Below are 23,658 nucleotides of genomic sequence, written 5' to 3' on the forward strand. Positions count from 1 at the left end.
TCTTTCTTCTAATGGCCGACTAGGCCATCTTCTGATACATATGCAGCTATAGACACGATCTCTGGGGGGTACTGGTTAGTTCATAATGTTGTTTCACTTATAGGGTTGCAGTTCCCTTTAGCTCCTTGGGTAATTTCTCTAGCTCCTCCATTGGGGGCCCTGTGATCCATCCAATAGCTGACTGTGAGCATCCACTTCTGTGTTTGCTAGGCCCTGGCATAGTCTCACAAGAGACAGCTATATCTGGGTCCTGATTTCTTATGAACCCCAAATGAATATTCATTTCCTAAGAAGCTTTAGAGCAATACAGTTGTGACTCTTATTAATGTGTGCCACAGACCCTCTGGGCCCCTTTGTCTGCATGGAACGGGTCTTTAGTCACCTGTGGGCAAAGCGTCGGATGAATGACAAACAGATGCACACAGGAGAGGTCTTGTGGAATCTGAATGTAATGCCAATTCGAGCATCAGACTTTTTAAGCAGAAGACAATAACGAAGTTGGGTGACATACTCGCAAGGTACAAATGAGGTAACCGGATGCTTAATGACTCTTACACAGAACAGAGGAATGAAAACACAAAGACTGGCAGGAACTGGGCAATAAAATAACTGAGACAAAGTCAGCCCTATCTAAGATCAGCTATAGTCTTAGAAGCCTGGTGTGAGATCTTTTCACTCCTAGGGCAAGGGCTTTCACACCCAAGTCATGGTTCTAACTAGGGAGTTCCATTCTAGCTAACCATCTCATGAATAATGCAATACTCTAAAACCACAGCCCTAAACTACTTCCTAAACCATTGTAAATTCCTGTATATGGGAGCGACTTGACTTTTATTCTAAGTGATACTGTAGTACCAGAGGCTATTCTGAATGTCAGTGAATAAGCAACATTCTTACTGAATTTCAAGCCCATGGTCTTGCTCAAGGACGTTCTAGGACTGTTGGAACACTAAGGCTTTAGCTATGTCAGAATTCAATCTTAAAAGGCATTTATAATAAAGAGAGCACGTGGATCCATCCACTAGACTAACGTGGGAATGGAAAATTAATGTATGGGTTAAAGAGAAAGCCAGACTCCAGGAGCAAGTTTCTGTGAAACTCTTTTTGCTTCATGAGCAGCTTTTATTTAGGCATCCCTACCTGAAAAGCTGACTCGACCAGAGTGCCATGGCAAATGTGGTCAGCATGACTATTACAGGAACATGTGAATACCATGTACCATATTTTAGGGGTATCTAATTATATGACCTAAAGGATACAGTATAAATCCATTTTCTATCATGAAGTGCTTATTCACAGAGTAGGCCATGACATCCACACACCCCAAAATATACCCTTGTGAAGCACTGGGAATTCATGATTTAGACCATGATGCCTGGAGAGTACAGAAAAACATCTCTGCCTGTGAATTCTGGAGCTCCAGAAGTGTGACACCATAGCTGGCTAAAAATGCTGGGCTTGAGAGTGTAGGCTTTGAACTTGTTTCCTTATTGTTGGTTTGTTTTTCAATTCATAAAAATGCAGACATTTCACTTGGTACGGGCATAAAAAGAACCTCTCTCTACTCAGCTGGATCAGTATATGCAGTGTATATAGCTTTAGCAAAATATCAAAATAGTGACCAGAAAAAAGAAAGAGAAAATAAATATCAAATCCTCAAACTAATGCAACCAAAAACGCTAAGCCTGTAAGCAAACAAAACCCAAATAAACAGGGGCAGTTTAGTGGCACTGAATTACAACAAGTGGTCAGCCATGAAGACAAGGTAGAAAGTTTCAGATGTAATAGCTATCAAGGAAAGCATTGCCATGTTTCTTTGGGTCTTTGTAGTTTAAGATTTTGTAAGACCAAGGATGACACATGTTACAGGATTTTGCTCAAAGTCTTTTAAATTTACTTAACTCACATCGATTAAATATTCTTGGTGGTTGGTGAGGACAAGTATTAATTTACAGTCTTAGACATTTTCTCCTGAATTCTGAGCAGCTCTGGATGAGCTTCTGCCTTCTCTGAAGCACTGCCAGGTGCAACCTCAGCAAGAGGGGAAGCCCATACACCTCTATGTGGAAATAAACTACCCCTGCTTACCAGTAACATCATCTAATCTCTGCTCAGGTCTTTCAACTCCTAAGAAGATGAATATCTTCTTGATGTACATTAATAATTTTGTAGCATAAATATAATATAATATAGCATAACCAATATAGTATAGAATACAAATTCTTGCAACTTAAGTGTTCTCAATGCTTTGTCCTGGAGCACATAGCTCCCCTCCCCCTTTTCCTGACATGTACTACACACAGCAGCACAGACCTGAGTATGGTATTCCTCCTTTCTCTCTGAAATGGCTATTGAGCCTAATGAACTCAAAGCTTTGTTCATCCCCAAGTCTACACATTAGCTGCAAATAATGAAGTTTCTTAGGTTCTCAGCTTGGAGCATGATAGAAATTCTTATTGTCCATAATCACTTATTTCTTATAGTGATCTTGTCCAGCCCTACAACTTGGAGAAATGAATGACAACAGTTATACACTACAACCAGTAGAATCCTCTGAAAAGCTCTTTTGCCACATGATTTGCAGTTACACCTTTTCAGATAATCAGTCTGAAAGTCTAAAATGTATTCTATTGCTGCCACTCTGAGGATGAAATTTCCAGGGTTTGGACATGCCTCAACTGCCTCTTGCTCCAGGCCTGCTTCCCTCAGCCCCTAGCTCTCTGGCCTCACAAAAATCAATAGTCTATGATTCATTAAGAGACTCTTGGAGCCTTCTGACTAACACAGCCAAAGGATGTATTCCATGCCTTATATTGGGATTTTTTGTTCGATAGCCTATGGCTCTGGGGAAGACTTTTTATCCCAGTAGCATAATTCATTCTCTCTCTCTCTCTCTCTCTCTCTCTCTCTCTCTCTCTCTCTCTCTCTCTCTCTCTCTCTCTCTCTCTCTCCCCGTGTTACTGTGTGTGAGTGTGTATGTGTGTTATACAATTTTTCGTATATGTAAATTAATATGACCGCTTAAGTCATATTAATTTAGTATTAGTTTTTCCCACAAATTCCCTCTCCTTCTGTATTATCCCCTTCATCCTTCTCAAATTAAGCCTCTCCCTGTTTTGTCCACTTTCCATTTCATATCACCTTATCACCTGTATCCTAATAGCCTATTCTACTCCCATAGTCTCCATTTACATTTTTGTTTTCTATGGTTACTGCAAATTAATACCAATTGAATAGTAGTGAGCTATTTTGCAGTATGCTACTCTCCAGAACACAGGTCATCAAGACAAAAGATAAAGAAACATGAGAATTAAATATTACACATCAAATGGACAGATAGGTGCAGAATATTCTACCCAAGTACCAAAGAATAAACATTGTACTCAACAATCCAGGGACTCTTCTCTAAAATAGACAAGTTTGTGGGCCACAAAAGAAATATGAGCAAAATTGAAATAAGTCTACATATCCTATTGCAACACAGTACAGTAACATTTAAAACCAACAGCAAACAAATCTCTAATAAGTACAAAACTCATTGTAATTAAACAACTCAGTGCTAGATAATGATACATCAAAGAAGAAATCAAAAAAGAAAAAAAGTAGAAAATTTCCAGGAAAGAACAACACAACAGTATCTCTAGCACATGTCAAAACTGTTCTACAAGGAAAATTAATATCTCTAAGTTCTTCCATTTTAATAATATTTCTTCAATTACATGTCTGGGATTTAAGGACATAAAACTGTGCCACCAAACTGCAGGGTGGGTCTTTTGTACCCAGTTAATCGTCTTTGGAAATGTCCTTGTACATATATCTGTAGTTTTTAACCTCATTCCGATACTAGGTAGTTCTTGTTTGTTTGTTTGTTTGTTTGTTTGTTTGTTTGTTTTTTGAGACAGGGATTCTCTGTATAGCCCTGGCTGTCCTGGAACTCACTTTGTAGAGCAGGCTGGCTTTGAACTCAGAAATCCGACTGCCTCTGCCCCCCACCCCCTTGTCCCTGAGTGCTGGGATTAAAGGCATGTGCCACCACACCCTGCCCACTAGGTAGTTCTTAATCCAGTAAATTTGCAAAAGAATTTAACCATTAAATGCATATTTGGAACTTAAAATTTCAGAAAATGTGTCTGTGGCCATCATGGCTAGAGAATATGACATCAGGCAGTCAGGCAGTAAGTCACTGTGCTGAGAGATTACAACTTCACACACACACACACACACACACACACACACACACACACACACACACACTAATGCCACATCTCTTGATCTTCCCCTGTTTCACCACAGGATAGCTGGTCCTGCCACTCTTCTGCAGTGAGGAAGCCAGAATGCAGGGGAGATGCCTTTCCTGCCCTTACCCTTGGCCACCTTAGGTAGACAGGAATGAAGCCTGAGGGACAAGAGAGAGTGGCAGTTTACCCACCCCTCACAGACTATAGCTGTTAGAGCAGCACACCCAGCATATCACCTGGGCTGCACACTAGAGCTGAGCCAGGTTGCAGGAGCAACAGTGACCCAGCCCCAAGAATGTGAGTACAGCAGACATGATTCTGTCACTTGGCAGCTGAGCTGTGGCATGGGCATGGGAGAGAGGTTGTCCCCAAATTCCCAACCCTGTGCCAGGTAGTGGAGCAGGATGTGGGGCCATACAAGTGTTACAGTTGGCCCTGCTCCTCACCAGCTGAAGCATTCAGGAGAGCAGTCCTGCAAATTGCCTGGGCAGCACAGAAAGCTAGCCCTTGTCTACGGATATTATATCACAGCAACAGGAAAAGAAATTAAGTCAACATAGTTTTGAACTCCTGAATTTTAGAATCGAGGATAAAAATCCTCTATTGATTAAGGCATCCACTTTGTGGTACTTTGTAATGATAGCTCCAGAAAATTAACATGGGACTTTTCAAATGGCTATTCTTAAAACATTTGCTGATATTTATTTCACGGATAATGATGTCAGCCTTCACTCACATGAAATCTGTTTGTTTCCTGTAGAATGTACCAGACTTGCATCTTTCCTGTTTGTGCAAGGGCTTTTTAAAAACATGAACACCTCCTGAAGGGGCCTCAGATGCAAAATTTCTGATCTTTCCCTTTCCTCCCCAGACCAACTGTCTCAAAGTCCTGATGACCTCTTATTAGTTTGCACCAAATCTCTATTTCTTGGGATTAGTGAAAACTGCTCTAATGAGGGAGAAGGTAACATTGTGGCTTAGAGCAGTGCCTGAGTATTAGAATAACCATTAGAGCTTCCTGGAAGACACCTATGACTGATCCCATTCCTGCTGTTTAGAGTCAAAGACTGTAGAGTATAGGGTTGAGCCTTTAGTAGAAAGACACCTCCAGTGGTCAGCATGCATAACCAGGGTTGACATTCACTGAAGCTCAAGGGCATTGCCCCTTGTTATTCCTAGCAGGAATAATAGAGAGGAAACTGGAGATGATCCTATCACAGGATTTTTGTGGACAGCCCTGGGGCTAATTATATAAGATATTAATTCTGTTCTCCTGTGAGTGGTTGTGAACAAGGAATGAGTCAGCACTCAGGTGATTTCCTGTAAACCTTATTCCCATTTTAATTTGTAAAATAGAGGAGAGCTGATGATTGGGCAGGTAAAAGGGAAGGTGGAGGGGGAGAAGAAGGAGAAAATGGAAGAGGGAGAGGACACAGAGGAGGAGGAAGAAAGAGAAAATTGGAGCAGAAGCACATGGTCTGGAGAAACTGCAAGTTCTAAGGGGTATCTTAAGTTCTGAAAGATGTTAGTGTAGTGGTAGGTCTGCCCAATCTAGGTGCACTGCATGTAATCATATTGTATTGATCCTTGCCAGGATATATTTGGGTTGGAGAGATTTACTGCAACACTGGCTTTATTCTAGTCTACATTCCTTTGATTATGACACAAAAAAGACAAAACTTTCAAAAAAATCTCAGTAGGTCTTCCAAGTATGAGGAGATGAAAGGACTATAGCTGTACAGAGTAGAAGAAAGTCACCATGACAGTGAGGAACAGATGGCATGCAAGGAGAAATGGTAGGAGCAGCCTAGGTGGTTACCCAGAACCAGAGCCTTTCATTAAGTACTGAATGCCTTATGCATTTCTAACTTCTGGTTCTGCTTACACATCATCGTTCTCTGAAGATTGGAAAGTCAGGTACAGGGCAAGATATTCTTCAGTGGTTGTTAGATAAAGAATTTTTATAAAAATGTGTGTGTGTGTGTGTGTGTGTGTGTGCCTGATATATGTAGCACACATGAACATTTTAACATGGAGGGATACACACATTTGTGGCATATCTAGGTCAGATAAGAACATCAAGGGTCCTGTTCTATTACTTTCTGTCCTATTACTTGCAGAGAATATTTACAGTCTGGGTTATCTTTCCAGGTCTTCCTTTCTTTAAATATATTTTTCTCTCCTCCATGTATCACCCCACTGTGTATCCTCTTAGGATCTAATTTGGACAAAAGACATAAGCTATGCTTATGGTATGGATAGTGCATAGGTTGTGCGGGAAGCAAAGCAAGGATGTATGATGTGTGGTGTGATTTCAGAGTTGATGAGATGGTTGTTGCAGAGATTTGTTTAGAAGTAAGGAGATGGATACTGATAGATAAGAGATTTCAAACAACAATATACTCTAGAAATATACTCTAGTACATAACACTGTAGAAGGGAATGTTCACTCCCCAGAAACATACTATATATTTTATGGAGAACTTAAGTAAATAGTTCAAAGTCTCTAAATGGAAAAATGTGAAAGGGTGGACAAATGAAAAGGCTCATTAGAGGTGGTAGTTTCATTTCTCTTGCTGTGATGAAATATCCAAGCCAAAAATGTCTCAGGGAAGAAGCAGTTCTTCTAGCTTACAGTTTTATGTGACTGTTCATCATTGCAGGAATAACAGCTGGTGGTGACATTACTGGTCTCATCACACTGACAGTCCAAAGCAGAGAGAAAGGAACACAGATATGCTCACTAGCTCACTTGAGTGCTTACTTGTGTTCAGCTCAATTCTCCACCTTTATGCAGTTCAGGACCCCCTCCCTGTCTAGGGTATTGTGCCTCTGACAGTAGGCTGTGGTTTTTGACATCAATTAATTTGACTAAGAGAACTAACCCCAAGGATATGCCCATAGGCCACCCATGGATAATCCCTTGATGAGACTCTCCTCCGAGATGACCCCTGGTTAGATGTAATGGACAATTAAAGTTAACCCTCACAGACAGCAAGTTTATGGTTAGAAAAAGTACTTGTTTAAGAAAAACATTTATATACTATTCACTATGTATTTAAGGCTATAAAGGTCATTTTTGTATCAGGTAGTCAGGCGCTTTCTCTTTTTCAGTTTAATGAGGCTGAGTCCTGCCATGTTGTCCATGCTGGCCATGAACTCTTGCCCCAGCATCCCAAGTACCAGGTTGAGAGGCCTATACATCTCTGCTCAGGTAAGCTGGTCCTTAAAAATAGAGAAGGTTCTAATTAAGAACTTTTATATTTAACTATTTTTGAAAAGTATCTTAACACCAGTTCCTGTGTTCTCCACAATCTACAATTTTTTGTGCAAAAGAGTATTTAGCAACTTTAAAGCTATCTCGTAAGTTCAGTATCTTAAGGTTCATATGGTAATGGACATTATACCTGTCAGAATAAAATTAAAGAGTCAGAAGCTGTTTCTACCAAAAAACAAACCAAGAAGAAAACATTAGGTCAGTCAGAAATGGGAGTTCAAAGCTCCCAAGGAAAAGAAATGTTAAATGATTTGATAGTTTTACATTGCGTTCTTGTAATGAAGCTTCAAAAAAACATAAATTTGCATGCCAGTTTAAAAGCCTTAATATTGCCAACCAGCCTGCTAGACAAAGCCAAAAGTGATTTTGCTTAAAAAATAGTTTTCTGAATCCAGTATAGAAATATAAAGAAGACATGTTCCCTCAGTGGAAAGTCAAAAGTTGATCTTAGAGAAACAGGAAGACTGGGGTTGGCTAGTGTAGTGTAGTGTAGTGTAGTGAAGTGTAGTTTAATGTAATGCTTAATGTTTAGTGTGCCCAAGACCCTGGGCTCTCTCTCTAGTAATGCCCACTTAGAAAAGCTGAAATCAGAACAGCAGGTGACAGATCTTGGGACAGATGTTGAGAGGGTCATGGTAGGCAGTGAGTTGCAACTCAGCTACCAATGGATTAGCTCTTCTGTAGAAGTACTGTGGTGGGCAGCAATTCGCCAAATATCTCCAAGTAACTGCTAAAGAGAAATTGGTATGTTCACAACACACATCACACACACAAACATCCATACACACACACACACACAAACTAATGTGATAGATGTCTGACCTGATGGATGTGCCAATTACCATCTTCTTCAGCATTGTGGTCTTACCACTGACTTCTAGAAAGTATCCAAGAGCAATCACAATAGCCTTTAATGTTTCCTGAGTGGGTACTAGACTTCCATGATGAACAACCCAAAACAAAATAACCAAAAGCTGCCCCTGGGTTTTTCATTTGATAGTTTATGGGATTTAGCAGAGGCATTGTCAGAGCATAATAGAGTAATTTTATTTAAACATTGTTTATATTTATTTGTATATTATAAAGGTTCTACAATGGTTGGTTTCCATGTAGCCTTTCAAAAGTCTTCAGTCAGTTATCTCACCTCCATACTACCTCCTTGTCTTAGTGCAGTTTTGCTTTTTCCCTGCAGTAAAGGTGTGGAAAAACCACTGGGCAGACCAAATGCAGAGATGTTAGACTATATTTACCATAATCCCTCTGTCTGGTATTGACCTGGATGAAAATGCAGATACACTACTTAGACAGTAGGAAAATGTAGCCTTGGATGTGGGAGGTTGAAACTGGGCTTATATTTTCAAAATTTTAGTACATTTTTGTCTTGGCAAAAGCATGGCATCCTATGGGCAGACATGGTGTGGGAGTTCTGTATCTGGAACTCCAGGAAGCAAGAATACCTGTCCTGAGCTGGTGAACCTTTAAAGCTGTTTTTAATAACAGGAATTACAGAGGGCTACAGACACAACATAGTGTTTGTGCTTCTGAATATCATGAGCCCATGAGCCTAAGGGGCTCTCTGAGGCAGCCCTGTTCTTATACTTCACCATACTTATGGCCCTTTGGCTTGGGACAGTCTCAACCCCAAGCAACTCAGTCTTTCAAATCATAACACCTTGAACAAACTCCAAGGAAGGGAGACTGAGTGAACCATAGGCAAAGTTGGAAAGAAAATGCTAGCAGGCAAACAGGAAAACAAACTAGGATGCCAAGAATATGCAAGAATCCCCCTGGTTTTCCAGTGTGCAGTTACTATTCACCAAGTACAGAGAAGGAACACAAAGGCTTAGCCAGCCTTTTTGACTCTCAGCCAAATGGGTTTAACACAGCAGACTCATCACTAATTCCAGGTTCCACCTTCCTTTCTTTTCTTACAAATGATTTCAATGCAGATAAGCACTTTTCCCTCTACAAACCCTTCAAAATCTGACTTTACACCATGTTTGTCTCCATTTGTTCTAGTGATCTAGGTGGAGAGGCATGATGAAGAGCTGTTTCCCCAATGCAAAATGAACTGACAGAGTACTTTTCTCTTTTAAGTTGTCCTCTATTATATAGTTTAAGATGTTTGCTCACCAAGTGATTATGTGAATATATACAAACACATACATACATATGTGTACAGAGACACATGAATACATGCCTTCACATATACATGCACACACACATAAAAGAAAAGAATACATGAATGAACAGTACTATGTACTAGCACCTACAACAGGTACCTACCATTACACAAATATGACACATAAACATGTTCACAAACACCTGGGCAAAAAAACACACACACACACACTCACACACACAAACACACCAATGAAAACACTGCTATATTACATATATTACAGCACATTTCCTGACAATTGACCTAGTATTGGGACCTGAGCTGTGTAGTAGATTCTTAAATTAACCCAGCCTGTGCTGTCTGGGCCTGTCCTGATTTCCTTGTCAGGAACTTTTTCCATGCAGATATTTGCTGCTTCTCCAAGTATGGTATAAAACAGACAAGCGGATCCTCTGCACACACAAGTGGGTCCACACAAGATTCAAGGTTCTAAAAAAGGGTTTCAAAACATCCTCCAGCAAGCTCCAAGTTGAAATATATTCTGCTCTCTAAACCTAACTTGGCTAGTTCTCATAAGACTCTTGTAACACCAATAAAAACAGTTAGCCATAGATATTATTCAGTAGCTGCAATTCAACACATTACAGTTCATGTGATATAATGTCAGGGCCAGGAACCAGGAGTGGGTGAGTTGGTAAGAAGGGGAGGGGAAAGGGAATTGGGGGAGGTTTTTATTAATGAGGGGATACCAGGAAACGGGATAATATTTAAAATGTAAATTTAAAAAATCCCAATTTAAACACACAGGCGTGCAATAGCACGTGTGCGCGCGCATGCACGCGCGCGCGTGTGCACAAATACACACACACACACACACACACACTCTTCATTCCTAATGTGGGCCAAAATGAATGATATTAGTGACTTAACATGCCTTGTTTTTTTTTTTTTCTGAAATGAGGCACTCTGCAAAATAATGAGGTGGAAGACATGAGAAGAGAAGTCATTTCCATGATACACTCAGCAAAAACAATGTCAGCAGAGGGATGCACTGTATTATTCCAAGAATCCACTTGGTGAAGCCAGTAAGACACTCCATTAATTTTCAGGGGGTTATCTTAGTGCAAGGAAGGCAAAGGAGTCTAATTTTTATTTTTAAATGCTTACATATTTAACTTTTTATTACTAAAGACTTTAATTAGAAAACAATAAAACTGGAGACTGTCCTTCTGTCCTAGGAGTAGATGGGGCCAGAGGTGCTCTGAGTTAGCTGCCATAGAGAAGATCGGAGGACTTGGTTCCTAGATAATTCCGGAAGTGACATCCCGAGGTACCTTTCCATACCATAGAGCTGGAAGGGGTTGTTTTCAGGGGTCCAGGAACTCCTATACCTAGAAAGGAAAGCTAGCCGTGACCAACTGGGAGGGGGACCAGGGCATGTGGCTGTATTAGAACTGGCCACAAAGGTTATATCTGGCCTGGTCTCCTGACCTCCTGACTCCAGTGTCTGAGTATCTGCTGCGACCCCTGCCAGCATCCAGGATGCATGCAAGAGAAAGAGTGCTGTGTGAAGGCTTCGCAGCAGAAGAGAGGCCCAGAAGTGGAGCTTCAGGAAGAAGCTTGATCCCCAGGGCCACTGGAGTCTGAGGACCAGTAGATGGAGAGCCATGAGAATCCAGGTAAGTTGGATTCTGTGGTCCCTCAACCAACACCAATGCTTTCCCACCAGGCCACAGAACCATCTTTCGTGACTCCGGGGTGCCTGGATTCCTGCCCCTTGTCCTCCAAGAGCCCTACACTCCCATCATAGAATGATAGGCTGGTGTTTTAGGTTCCTAAGTGTTCTTTCAATAGGAACATTGAGATCCTTGGAGCCCTGTTTTGTCTCATGTCTTCAGCTGGCTGGTTTTGAGCTCCCCTTTTGTGCTCCATATCATGCTTGGGTTCCAAGGGTACCATGCTTCGTGGTACCCCTTTTTTTTTTCACATGGGAGGCCCTCCAAACCCTGGGTCTGGAAGTTGTAGTGAATGAGGGAAGGACTGGGAAGGGGACTCTGAGGTCACATGATAAGATTTGGAAAAGGTGGGCTGGACTATCTATGTTTTTATTCACTTTTAAATGTTGGCAACATGGTTTCTCTCTCTCTCTCTCTCACTCTCTCTCTCTCTCTCTCTCTCTCTCTCTCTCTCTCCCTCTCCCCCTCCCCCTCCTCCTCCCCCGCCCCTTTCCCTCTCCCTCTCCCCATTCCCCTCCTTCCCTCCCTCCCTCCCTCCCTCCCTCCATCCCTTTCTTTACCAAAAATCATAAGTGAGTCGAAAACTATGAGGAGATAGCAATGGATGGTAGAGAAACAGTTGAATGGAGACTATGAAAGACTTATGTTTAATGTGAGACACAGGACTCTGCTATCCATCACTGGGGAATAAAAATTTTTAGGGGGCACACTCTTAGACTAGGTTGAGAGCATTAGTGAAATTTCATTTTTGAAGACTCACATCTTTCACACTGACACTCAGCCTGAGAGAAGCCTATTTCACATCCCTGTTGATCCAGTCAGCTCCAGAATATAAGCTCTAGGAAAGAACTCGAGCAACACTGACAGAAAACAGGACTGACAAGTACCTGCTCAGGCTCTTTCAGTGTGAGTCAAGATCTAGGCAGGGTGAAGAGACCATCTTGCAATGCAGGGAAAGGGGAGAGAAAACATAAAATCCCCCCCCCAAAGGCAATGATAACCATTCATTTGGCAATTCCACTGGGATCTAATACTTGTAAATTTTGTCCTGCCTGTCTCACATGACCCCTAAGAAGCAAATGACCATTTTTTAAGGTGCTTCTCTGCCATTCAGTATTCCTCAGGTGAGAATTCTTTGTTTGGTTCTGAGCCCCATTTTTTAATGGGGTTATTTGATTTTCTGGAGTCCACCATCTTGAGTTCTTTATATATATTGGATATTAGTCCCCTATCTGATTTAGGAGAGGTAAAGATCCTTTCCCAATCTGTTGGTGGCCTTTTTGTCTTATTAGCGGTGTCTTTTGCCTTGCAGAAGCTTAAAGTTTCATGAGGTTCCATTTGTCAATTCACGATCTTACAGCAAAAGCCATTGCTGTTCTATTCAGGAATTTTTCCTCTGTGCCCATATCTTCAAGGCATTTCCCCACTTTCTTCTCTATAAGTTTCAGTGTTTCTGGTTTTATGTGGAGTTCCTTGATCCACTTAGATCTGACCTTAGTACAAGGAGATAGAAATGGATCAATTCACATTCTTCTACATGATAACAACCAGTTGTGCCAGCATAATTTGTTGAAAATGCTGTCTTTCTTCCACTGGATGGTTTTAGCTCCCTTGTCAAAGATCAAGTGACCAGAGGTGTGTGGGTTCATTTCTGGGTCTTCAATTCTATTCCATTGGACTACTTGTCTGTCACTATACCAGTACCATGCAGTTTTTATCACAATTGCTCTGTAGTAAAGCTTTATGTCAGGCATGGTGATTCCACCAGAGGTTCTTTTATCCTTGAGAAGAGTTTTTGCTATCCTAGGTTTTTTGTTATTCCAGATGAATTTGCAGATTGCTCTTTCTAATTGGTTAAAGAATTGGGTTGGAATTTTGATGGGGATTGCATTGAATCTGTAGATTGCTTTTGGCAAGACAGCCATTTTTACAGTGTTGATCCTGCAAATCCATGAGCATGGGAGATCTTTCCATTTTCTGATATCTTCTGGTTTAGAGGCAAACAGTATATAAACTGAGCCCCTACTTTGGTTCAAAGACAAGGATGGGCAGACATATCCTGTGCCTAGTACATGGATCATGATCCTGTTAGTCACTCACCAGTAGAATTGATTTTCTTTAGTCAACTCCTTGTACTTGTACAAGGCTTCACTAATGTCCTGAGGCATTCTCTTCAGGTCAGTCATCACCTGATCATGTTGCATGTTGAGCATGAATGTCCTAATTTTGATTCTGTGGGAGGGCATGGCCCAAGGAGCAAATAATCCCATGAACTATGGATACAAGGATCATGTTAATTCAAGCTGAATCATGGACTACCCCAACACATATATACCACGACATTGCTCCATGTTACCAGTTCCACTTGGAGCTTATTAAACTTATTACTCTTTGCCTGGGGTCAGTAGAGGCAGGGAAGTAAAAGCAGGGATTTGACCTACTTTATCTCCCCGAAGGGGCATGAAAGAATAGACTAGCACTCCAAGAACTTTCCAGGAACCTGTGCTGTAGTCCTGGGTCCACCTACATATCTGTTTGTAGACAAGGAATTGTCAATCCTTGCTTCTATTGCTACATAAACTCCCAAAGGACATAATCAGTATCTACAGGATGCTACATTTCCAGTGTGCACCTAAGGTGAGCACAGAGCTCATATGCTGTGCTGCTCAAAGTGAGGCTCCCTCTGTCTTCACTATTTTTGGCTGGAAACTGTGTCAAGCAAAATCTCAGGCCCCAGCATACCACACAGACACTCCAGCTCTTAAGTGGAACACATACACACACACACACACACACACACACACACACTGACACCCCCCCCATAATCAAACACAATCCGAATGCCAAATGAACACACATTATCTGATAGTATAGTGAATAGAATGTGATAAAAGCAGTGATGAACTATGGCCAATCCAGTTATACTGAGAGACAGTATGTGGGACCAGGCCCCTCCAGCTGTTGACATTACCAGTTGAACACAAATTATTTCCAGGTCAACTGCAAACATGATTGGCCATAAACACAGTGTACTTTGCCTCTCCCCAAAACTTATACCTGTATAGGATTCTTACATTGCAGGATTAGGGCTCACACACTACAACCCTAAAGCCCAGACTGTAATTCATACCACAGGCTCTGATTTACCTTTGGAGAAATCAAATTGCCTGAGTCCCATTTCACTCCTATCTGAACTTGAAGTTCTGTGTCGAAAATCCATTCAGCAAAATGAATTGGGATGTGTGGACAGCCTGGTGTTTTAGCCTCCTGTGATATGAGGGAAACTGAGGTTAACAGAGAGGGCCCAAGACAGTCAGCAAAGAACTGGGCATAATGACTACCTGTTGTTCAAATCCTTGTTAGTGTAATTGGCTAGGATTCCCTGGAGTTCATCTCTCTCATTTTTGATCCCTTTGAGCTTCTCCATCCTCTTGATTCTCTGATCCTGCTTATTGGTGGTGGAGGGTTGGGGTGATGCCTTTCCAACAGACCATGTAGGTTGATAAACACTATTAAACTCATAGAGATAATAGGGCAGGGAATGGTGACAACATGCTTTTCTTTTTCTTTGGGTCTCTAGTGAGATTATTCATTTGTTGTGTTTTCTTGGGTATGTTTACACTTATTCTGTTTGAATTTTGCTTCTAGTATCCTCTGTAGTGCTGGAGTAGTGGAAAGATATTGTTTGAATTTGTTTTTGTTGCAGAATATCTTAGTTTCTCCAACTATGGTCATAAAGAGTTTTCTGGGTATAGAAGCCAGGGCTGGCTTTTGTATTCTCTTAGAGTTTGCAAGACATTTGTCCAAGATCTTCTAGATATTATCATTTCTGGTGACAAGTCTGATGTAATTCTCATAGGTCTTCCTTTGTATGTTATTTGACTTTTTTTTCCCTTAGAGCTTGTAATATTTTCTTTTTTTATTCTGTACATTTATACTTTTGTTTAATATGTGACAGGATGATTTTCTGTATTGGTCGAATCGATTTGGTGTGTTGTAGGTTTCTTGCAAACTTAAGGCCATCTCTGTCTTTAGGTTAAGGACTTTTAAAAATGATATTGTTGAAGATGTTTTCTGGGTCTTTGAATTGTTAAGTCTCACCCACTTCTTTTTCTATTATTCTTAGTTTTGTTCATTTTATTGTGTCCTGTATTTGCTAGATGTTTTGACTTAGGAGTTTTTTACTCTTTGTATTTTCTTTGAGTGACTTTGTAATATCATTTATGGTATTTCCTTTGCCTGTAATTCTCTTTTCTAAGTTCTTTTGGTGAGGCTTGTATCTGTAGATCCTGATCTATTTTGTAGATTGTCCTTCTCCAGGGTTGCCCCATTTGTGATTTTTATAACTTTATTTTTACTTTTTCTTTATTGATTTTCTTATGTATTTCCATTCCAAATGTTATCCTCCTTCTCAGTTCCCCCTCCAAAAACCCCATCCCCTCCACTTCTAGGGTTTCCTTTATGTATGAGGGTGCTCCTATACCCCCTCCTCCCCACACTCTTGCCTCAGTGCCCTAGCATTGCCCAACCCTGGATCATCATGCCTGTACAGGACCAAGGGCATTCCCTCCCATTGATGCCAGATAAGGCATTCTTCTGCTACGTATCCAGCTGGAACTCTGGATATCCCCTCATGTACTATGTGCTTAGTGGTTTAGTGCATGTGAGTTTTGCGAGGCTCTGTTTGGTTGAATTTGTTGTTCTCCTTATGGAGTTGCAATCCCCTTCTGTTCCTTCAGTCCTTGTCCTAACTTCACAATCTGGGTCCCCTTGCTCGGTCTCATGTTTGGCTGCATGCATAGAATTTCAAGAGAGACCAAATACCAAAGTTGCAGTTATGAAGTAGCATTTCAATAATTACATGGTATGGGGGCGGGAGTATCACCAAAACATGAAGAAGTACATAAAAGATTTGCTGCAGCATTAGGAAGGTTGAGGACCATTGCTACATACTGATATACTGAATCGTCTCCTGATTACCCATAATCCTAACTTGGTACAAATGTTATCTATCAATGTTACACTGTGTTTAGGGAAAAGCAACAAAAATGTTCCTGCACCTGTGGGGGAAAAAAAAAGGAGAGAGAGAAGAGAGAGAGAGAAACTTGCCAGGCTCCTGACAGCATCAGATTTCTTGACATCAGCAATAGTGACTGGGTTTGGTGTCTCCAGATGGAATGGATCCCAAGTTGGGGCAGTCTCTAGATGGCCTTTCCTTCAAGCTCTGCTCCTCTCTTTACCCCTGCATTTCCTTTTGATAGAAGGAATTCTGGATTAATACTTTTGAGATGGTTGGGTGGCTACATCCTTCAAAGGTTTCCATGCTTATCCAATAAATATGGTCTGTATAGTTCCTACTTCTTCTTTGTTTGGTATTCGGCTTATGTCCTTCATGTTGGGTTCTGGGACTCTCTTGGGTCCCTGGCATCTGAGACTTTATAGTGGTTACACACAGTTCCCCCTCCCCAGTGGCTACAGACCTCATTTCAAATGACTTTCCCTCTGTACTTCTTCCCGGTCTCCTCCCATGTCTGAACCAGAACCCCCTTTACCTCCTACTCTTCTCTCCCTCCCAGATCCTTCTCTCCTCCTACTTCCAAACATTCTTTTCTTCCCCCTTCTGAGTAGAACTGTAGCATTCACACTTTGGTGTGATCTTCCTTCTTCGGTTTCCCATAGTCTGTTAGTTGTATCGTGAGGATTCCATGCATTTTTTGAACAATTTCCACTTATCAATAACTACATACCATCTATATCCTTTTGTGACTAGGATACCACACTCAGGATGATATTTCAACTTCCAAACATTGGCCTTGACTTTCATGAAGTAATGTTTTTAAAGCTGAGTAGTACTTCTGTACAATGTACCATATTTTCTGTATTCATTCCTCTGTTGAGGGACATCTGGGTTGTTTTCGCATCTGGTCATTATAAGGTTGCTATGAAAGTAGTGGTGCATGTGTCCTTTTAATATATTGGAGAATCTTTTGGGTCTATGTACCATGGTGGTATACCTGTATTTGAGGTAGAACTATTTCCAACTTTCTCATGAATTGCCAGATTGATCTCCAAAGTGGTTTTTCCAACTTGCTGTCCCAGCAGGAATGGAGGAATGTTCTTCTTTTTTCACATTCTTGCCAGAATCCCCTGTCAGCTGACTTTTGTTCTTGGCCCATCTGAGTGCTGTGAAGTGGAATTTTAGGGTCATTTTGATTTGCATTTCCCTGATGACTAAAGATATTGAACATTTCTTTAAGTACATCTCAACCATTCAAGATTCCTCAGTTGAGAATTTTCTGTTTAGCTCTGTACCCCATTCTTTAATAGGGTTATTAAGATCTCTGGAGTGTAACTTCTTGAGTTCTTGGTATTTTTTGGATATTAGCCCTCTATCAGACGTAGGGTTGGTACAGATGTTTTCCCAATATGTGTGTTCAATTTTGTCCTTTAGACAGCATCCTTTGCCTTACAAAGCTTTTCAATTTTATGGGGTCCCATTTGACAATGTTTTTTATCTTACAGCATGAGCCATTGGTGTCCTGTACAGCAACATTTCCCCTTTGCCAATATGTTTGAGGTTCTCTACTGCTCTCTCTTGTATTAGATCCAGTGTATCTTGTTTTATGTGGAGGTCCTTGAGTGACTTGGACTTGAGCTTTGTACAAGGAGATAAGAATAGATCAATTTGCATTCTTCTATATGCATACTGCCAGTTGAACAAGCACCAATTGTTGAAAATGCTGTCTTTTATCCACTGGATGGTTTTGGCTCCTTTGACAAAGATCAAGTACCATATGAGTGTAGGTCCATTTCTAGGTCTTCAATTCCATTCCATCTGTCTACTTGTCTGTCTATACCAGTACCATGCCATTTTTATCACTATTGCCCTGTGGTATATTTTGACATCAGGGATGGTGATTTCCCCAGCCATTCTTTTATTGTTAAGAATAGTTTTTGCTATACTGTGGTTTCTGTTATTCCAGATAAATTTGAGAATTGCTTTTTCTATCTCTGTGAGGAAATGAGTTAGAATTGTGATGGGGATTGCATTGAATCCGTAGATTATTTTGGCGAGATGGACCTTTTTTACTATATTAATCCTGCTCATTAATGACCATGGGAGATCTTTCCATATTCTATGGTCTTCTTTGATTTCTTTGTTCAGAGACTTAATGTTCTTGTCATTCAGATCTTTCCCTTGATTTGTTAGAGTCACACCAAGATATTGTTTGTGACTATTGTGAAGTATGTTGTTTTTTAAAATTTCTTCCTCAACCTAATTACCCTTTGAGTAGAGGAAAGTTCCTGGATTTTCTGAGTTAATTTTATATCCATTGACTTTGCTGAAGTGGTTTATCATCTGTAGGAGTTCTCTCCTGGATTTTTTTGGGCTCACTTATGTGTAATATCCCATACTCCTCAAATTGTAGTGTCTTGAATTCCTCCCTCCCAATTTGTATCACTTTGATCTGCTTTTTTTTGCCTGATTGCTCTGGGTAAAATGTCAAGAACTATGTTGAATACATAGAGGAAGAGGGGGAAGTCTTTCCTTGTCTCTGATTTTAAGGGGACGGCTTCAAATTTTTATTCATATATTTTGATGTTGGCAACTGGATTGCTCAATGTTGCTCTTATTATATTCAGATATAGACCGTGATTTCTGATCCCTCCAGTGCATTGAACTTGAAGTTGTATTGTATTTTGTCAAACACTTTTTCAGCATCTGATGAGATTATCCAATATATTTTAAGTTATTTTATATAGTGGATTACATTGATGGATTTCCATATATTGAATCATTCCTGCATCTGTGGGATGATACAGCATCTAAAGGGATGATCAAGTAATACTTTCTTAAATTTATTACATAGTATATTACTTTGATGAATTCCAAAACATTGAATCATTCTTACACCCCTACATGATGCCTATTGGATCATGGTGAATGATCATTTGCATGTGTTATTAGATTCAGTTTCCAAGAAGTTATTGAGTATTTTTGCATCAATATTTGTTATGGTTTTTATATGCTCAGCCCACTGAGTGGCAATATAAGAAGGTGTGGCCAAGTTGGAGTATAGGGTGTGGTCAAGACCCTCACCCTAGCTGCCTGGACATTAATGTTCTATTAGCAGCCTTCACATGAACAAGTAGGAATTTCAGCTTCTCCTGTACCATGCCTTTCTGGATGTGTCCATGTGGCCACCTTGTTAGTACTTGACTGATCCTCTTAACCTGTAAGGCATCCCCATTGAATTGTAGGAGAAGCTGCAGTGCAGCCAGACTTGGAGGAGTCCCAAAACCCTCCTGGTACAACTAGTCATGGAGTTTGTTCAGCAGCCATCCGTCTGCAGGAGTCAGGGTGTTATTCAGAGTCACACCTCTTATCTAAAGCTTTGGAGAACCACCTGTCTGAGGGCCAGAAGCTCTTGTGGGTATCGGCTGATGCAGAGTTAGAAACAGCTCTATAAGTACTCAGCCTGATACACAGAGTCCTAAGGGGAGAAACAGCAAATACAGAGGTCTGAAGGAAAGGACAAAGTACCCAAAAAATGAGTATCCAAGGCTGTATCCTCAGATTAGAAAAGAGAACAGAAAAAATGGAGAGGGAACCCAGTAAGTGGCAATGGGGAGAATGGAGGCCAGGTGTTCCTGGTGGTCATGAACTGCAGAGAGTTCACAGCAAATTTTAATGTGGATTATGAAAGTAGAAAATGTTCCCTTTGTTTTATTACATTCACCTTGTTTGGGCAGATAATCCACGCAGGAAGGCTGAGCAAGTGCTAAGAAAGAAAGTTGATCTCAGAGAAACAGGAGGACTGGGGTTCTCTAGTGTAGTATACTGTAGTGTGGAGAGGGGTGGTGTGTTGTGGTGAAGTGTAGTGTACACTCGTGTAGTGTTTGCTGGTTGGTATACATGAGGCCCTGGGCTCCTCTCCAGTTTAGCCCACTTAGAGAAGCTGAAGTTAGAATATCAGTTGACAGATTTTAGGAGGGTGATGGTGGACTGGGAGTTGCAATCTCAGCTACCAAGGGATTACATCTTCTATAGAAATAGAGTAGATGAGATAGTTCTTGTAGAGACCTGAGTAGAAGGAAGGAGATGGGGATTGTTAGATAACAGATGTCAAATTACAATAAGAACAAAGAAATTAATTCTAGTACTTAACATTGTAGAAGGGAAAGTTCAGTTCCCAGAAACATGTTGCATTTGATGGAGAAATAAAGTAAAAAGAGTTCCAAGCCTCCAAATGAGAAGATCTGACAGGGTGGACAAATGAAAAGACGCTTCAGAAAAAGCATCTTAGGAGAGAAACAGTTTGTTTAGTTTACAGTTTCATGTGACTGCCCAGCATTGCAGGAAGTCGTGACAGCTGGTGCTTGAGAGTACTGGTCACATCACACTGACCTTCCAATGCAGAGACAAATGAACACAGATATGCTCACTAGGTCGCTTGAGTGCTTACTTGTGTTCAGCTCAATTCTCCACCTTTATGCATTCGGGGCCTCTTCCTTGTCTAGGGAATATTGCCTCTGAGAGTGGGCTGTGGCTTTTGATATCATTTAATTTGACTAGGAGAACTAACCCCAAAGATATGCCCACAGGCCACCCAGGGAAATATCCCTTGTTGAGACTCTACTCCCAGATTCACTCCAGGTTGTTTCCAACTGACAATTAAAGCTAATCTTCAAAGACTTGGTTACAGCAAGTCCTTGTTTAAGAAAAACATTTCTATACTACAGATGAGCTTTTCCTTCGAAATAAACCAGAAACTAGGTAAGAGGTTTTATATTCTGACTATTTTGGTAAAAGTATTTTAAAACCCAACCCCCAGATTCTCCATAATCCATAATTTGTTTGCAAAAGAGTATTTAGCCACGTTAAAGCTATCTGATGAGATGAATATTTTCAGGGTTGTATGGTAATGGTCATTATACCTAGGAGAAGAAAATTAAAGAGTGTGGAACAGCTTCTACCACAATACCAACCAACAAGAAAACATTAGGTCAAAATGAAAATGGGAGTTGAAAGCTCCCAATGAAAAGAAATGATAAATAATTTGATAGTTGTACATTGTATTCTTATATTGAATCTTCACAAAGGATAAAGTTGCATGTCAATTGAAAATCTTTAACATTGCCAACAAACTTGCTAGACAAACACCAAAGTGATCTTGGTTAAAACATATTTTCCTATATCCAGTGCAGATATATAAAGAAGACATGTTCCCACAGTGGACAGCCAAAGTTGATCTCAGAGAAACAGGAGGACTGGGGTTATCTAGTGTAGTATACTATAGTGTGGTGTGGTGCGGTGTGCTGTGGTGAAGTGTAGTGTATTGTCCTGTAGTGTTTGCTGCTTGGTGTGCCTGAGGCCCTGGGCTCCCTCTCCAGTTTAGCCCACTTAGAGAAGCTGAAATTAGAATATCAGTTGCCAGATTTTAGGAGGGTGATGGTGGACTGGGATTTGCAATCTCAGCTACCAAGGGATTATCTCTTCTATAGACATTTGGTGGGTTGCAATGGGCCAAATATCTCCAAGTAACTGCTAAAGAGTAATAGATATGTTCTCAAGAAAATAATGAGATAGATGCCTGAATTGATGGCTGTGCCAGATACCATCTTCTTCAGCAATGTGGTCTGACCATTGACTTCCAGAAAGGGAGGAAGAGCAATGGAAGCAGTCTTTAATGATTGGGGAGTGTGTATGAGACTCAGTGATGAGCAACTCCAAACAAGATAAAGCAAACCTGGCCCTGGGCTTTTCATTGGGTAGTATATTATGTTCAGGGGAGGAATTGTCAGAGCATAATAGGGTATTTTCATTTAAACCTCCTTTATATGGGTTTGTGTATTAAAAAGCTTCTTAAATTGTAGGCTTACAGGTGGCCTTTCAAAAGTCTGCAGTCAGTTATCCCACCTCCATACTACTTCCTTGTCTTAGTGTTGTTTTGCTTTCTGATCTGCAGCACAGGTGTGGGAAACCAACTGGGCAGACCAAATGCAGACATGGTAGATTGTATGTATCCTAAGCCCACTGTCTGGTATTGACCTGGATTGAAATGCAATTACACTACTTAGGGTGTGGAAGAATGTAGCCTTGGGCATGGGAGATCGAAGCTGGGGTTCCCTGACACCTTGGAGTCCATTTGACATTGAAAACCACAGGCAAGAGTAGAGAATGGAGTTTCTGAATTCCATGGGCCTATGTTAAGGAGTCTGGGGACATGGACCCAGGAAATCCTAGACATCCAGACAGTGCTGAGTTGCAGGGAGTTTATAGCAGGTTAGAGCCTGCTGGCCTGCAAGGAGACCAGGCCAAGGGGTTCTCAGAATCTTGGACATGCAGGTACTGCTAGAAGTCACAGAGGAGCTGAGCATGTAGGAGGCCAGCAGGCTGAGAACTAGCCCTGAAAACAGGGAATGGGAAATTCTGTATTAGCTCAGAAGTGACTAGTCCAGGAGAATTAAGGGGCCTTCTGTTGGAGACTTAGATGGCATGGCTCTGTAGGCAAAGGCTTTTTCTTCGTATAACCCACAGTTGATTTGATGAGAGAGACACTCCTTGGTTCTAAACTGTTTATTGATTGTTTTTCATGGAAATGAAAGCATAACATGTCTTGAGGTTAGACTAGAAGTTAAGTACCTTCTGAGGAAGGAATGTCCAGGAAGGGAAGCTTATTGACTAAACCCTACCATCTTCTAGGTACCTCATTAGTAGGGGGAACCCTATTCTGTTCTAAATGACCACAGGCCATGTTCCTATATAGAGATTTTGGTCCCATGAAAGAGGCCTTTTAGGAAGCAGGTGACACTTTTGCCATCTGCTGTGGGTCTGGGACTTCCAACCCACTCAACCTTACCAAATTCCTGACATGGTGGTCTACTGTCCCAGGTCTTTGAGTTTTATTGATGTGAGGAGACACCAGGACCAAGGCCACTTTTCATTAGATCTGGCTTATAGGTTCATAGGCTCAGTCCATTGATTTCAAGGCAGGAAGCATGGCAGCATCTAGACAGACATTACTTTGGAGAAGAAGCTAAGAGCGCTATATCTTATTCTGAAGGCACCAAGAAGACTGTCTAACTGGTGTTTAGTAGGAGGGTCTCAAAGCCCACCCTCCACACTGACACACTGTTTCTAACAAGGCCACAACTCCTAAAGGTACCACTCCCATGATCAAGCATATTCAAGCCACCACAGTCCTCTGCAATCTCCCAAGATATTTACCTCACTCAGTCCTACTGTTTTCCTTTTTTCTCCTTCACCAATTATGTGTTCTA

At 41.0% G+C, this 23,658-nt stretch overlaps 1 protein-coding gene across 1 annotated transcript in view; it reads right to left on the reverse strand.

The window, feature by feature from the left end:
* Nucleotides 1–13,469: 13,469 nt before the first annotated feature.
* LOC147001680 (uncharacterized) overlaps nucleotides 13,470–23,658 on the reverse strand; it is a 33,898-nt gene continuing 23,709 nt past the window's right edge. Inside the window, exon 9 of the mRNA XM_085828847.1 lies at nucleotides 13,470–13,646. Within this exon, the coding sequence (XP_085684973.1) occupies nucleotides 13,470–13,646 (177 nt within the window). The remainder of the gene's footprint in view (nucleotides 13,647–23,658) is intronic.

Source organism: Mus caroli, unplaced genomic scaffold, assembly GCF_978045245.1.
Source record: "Mus caroli unplaced genomic scaffold, Mus_caroli_1 scaffold_12, whole genome shotgun sequence".
NCBI lineage: Eukaryota > Metazoa > Chordata > Mammalia > Rodentia > Muridae > Mus > Mus caroli.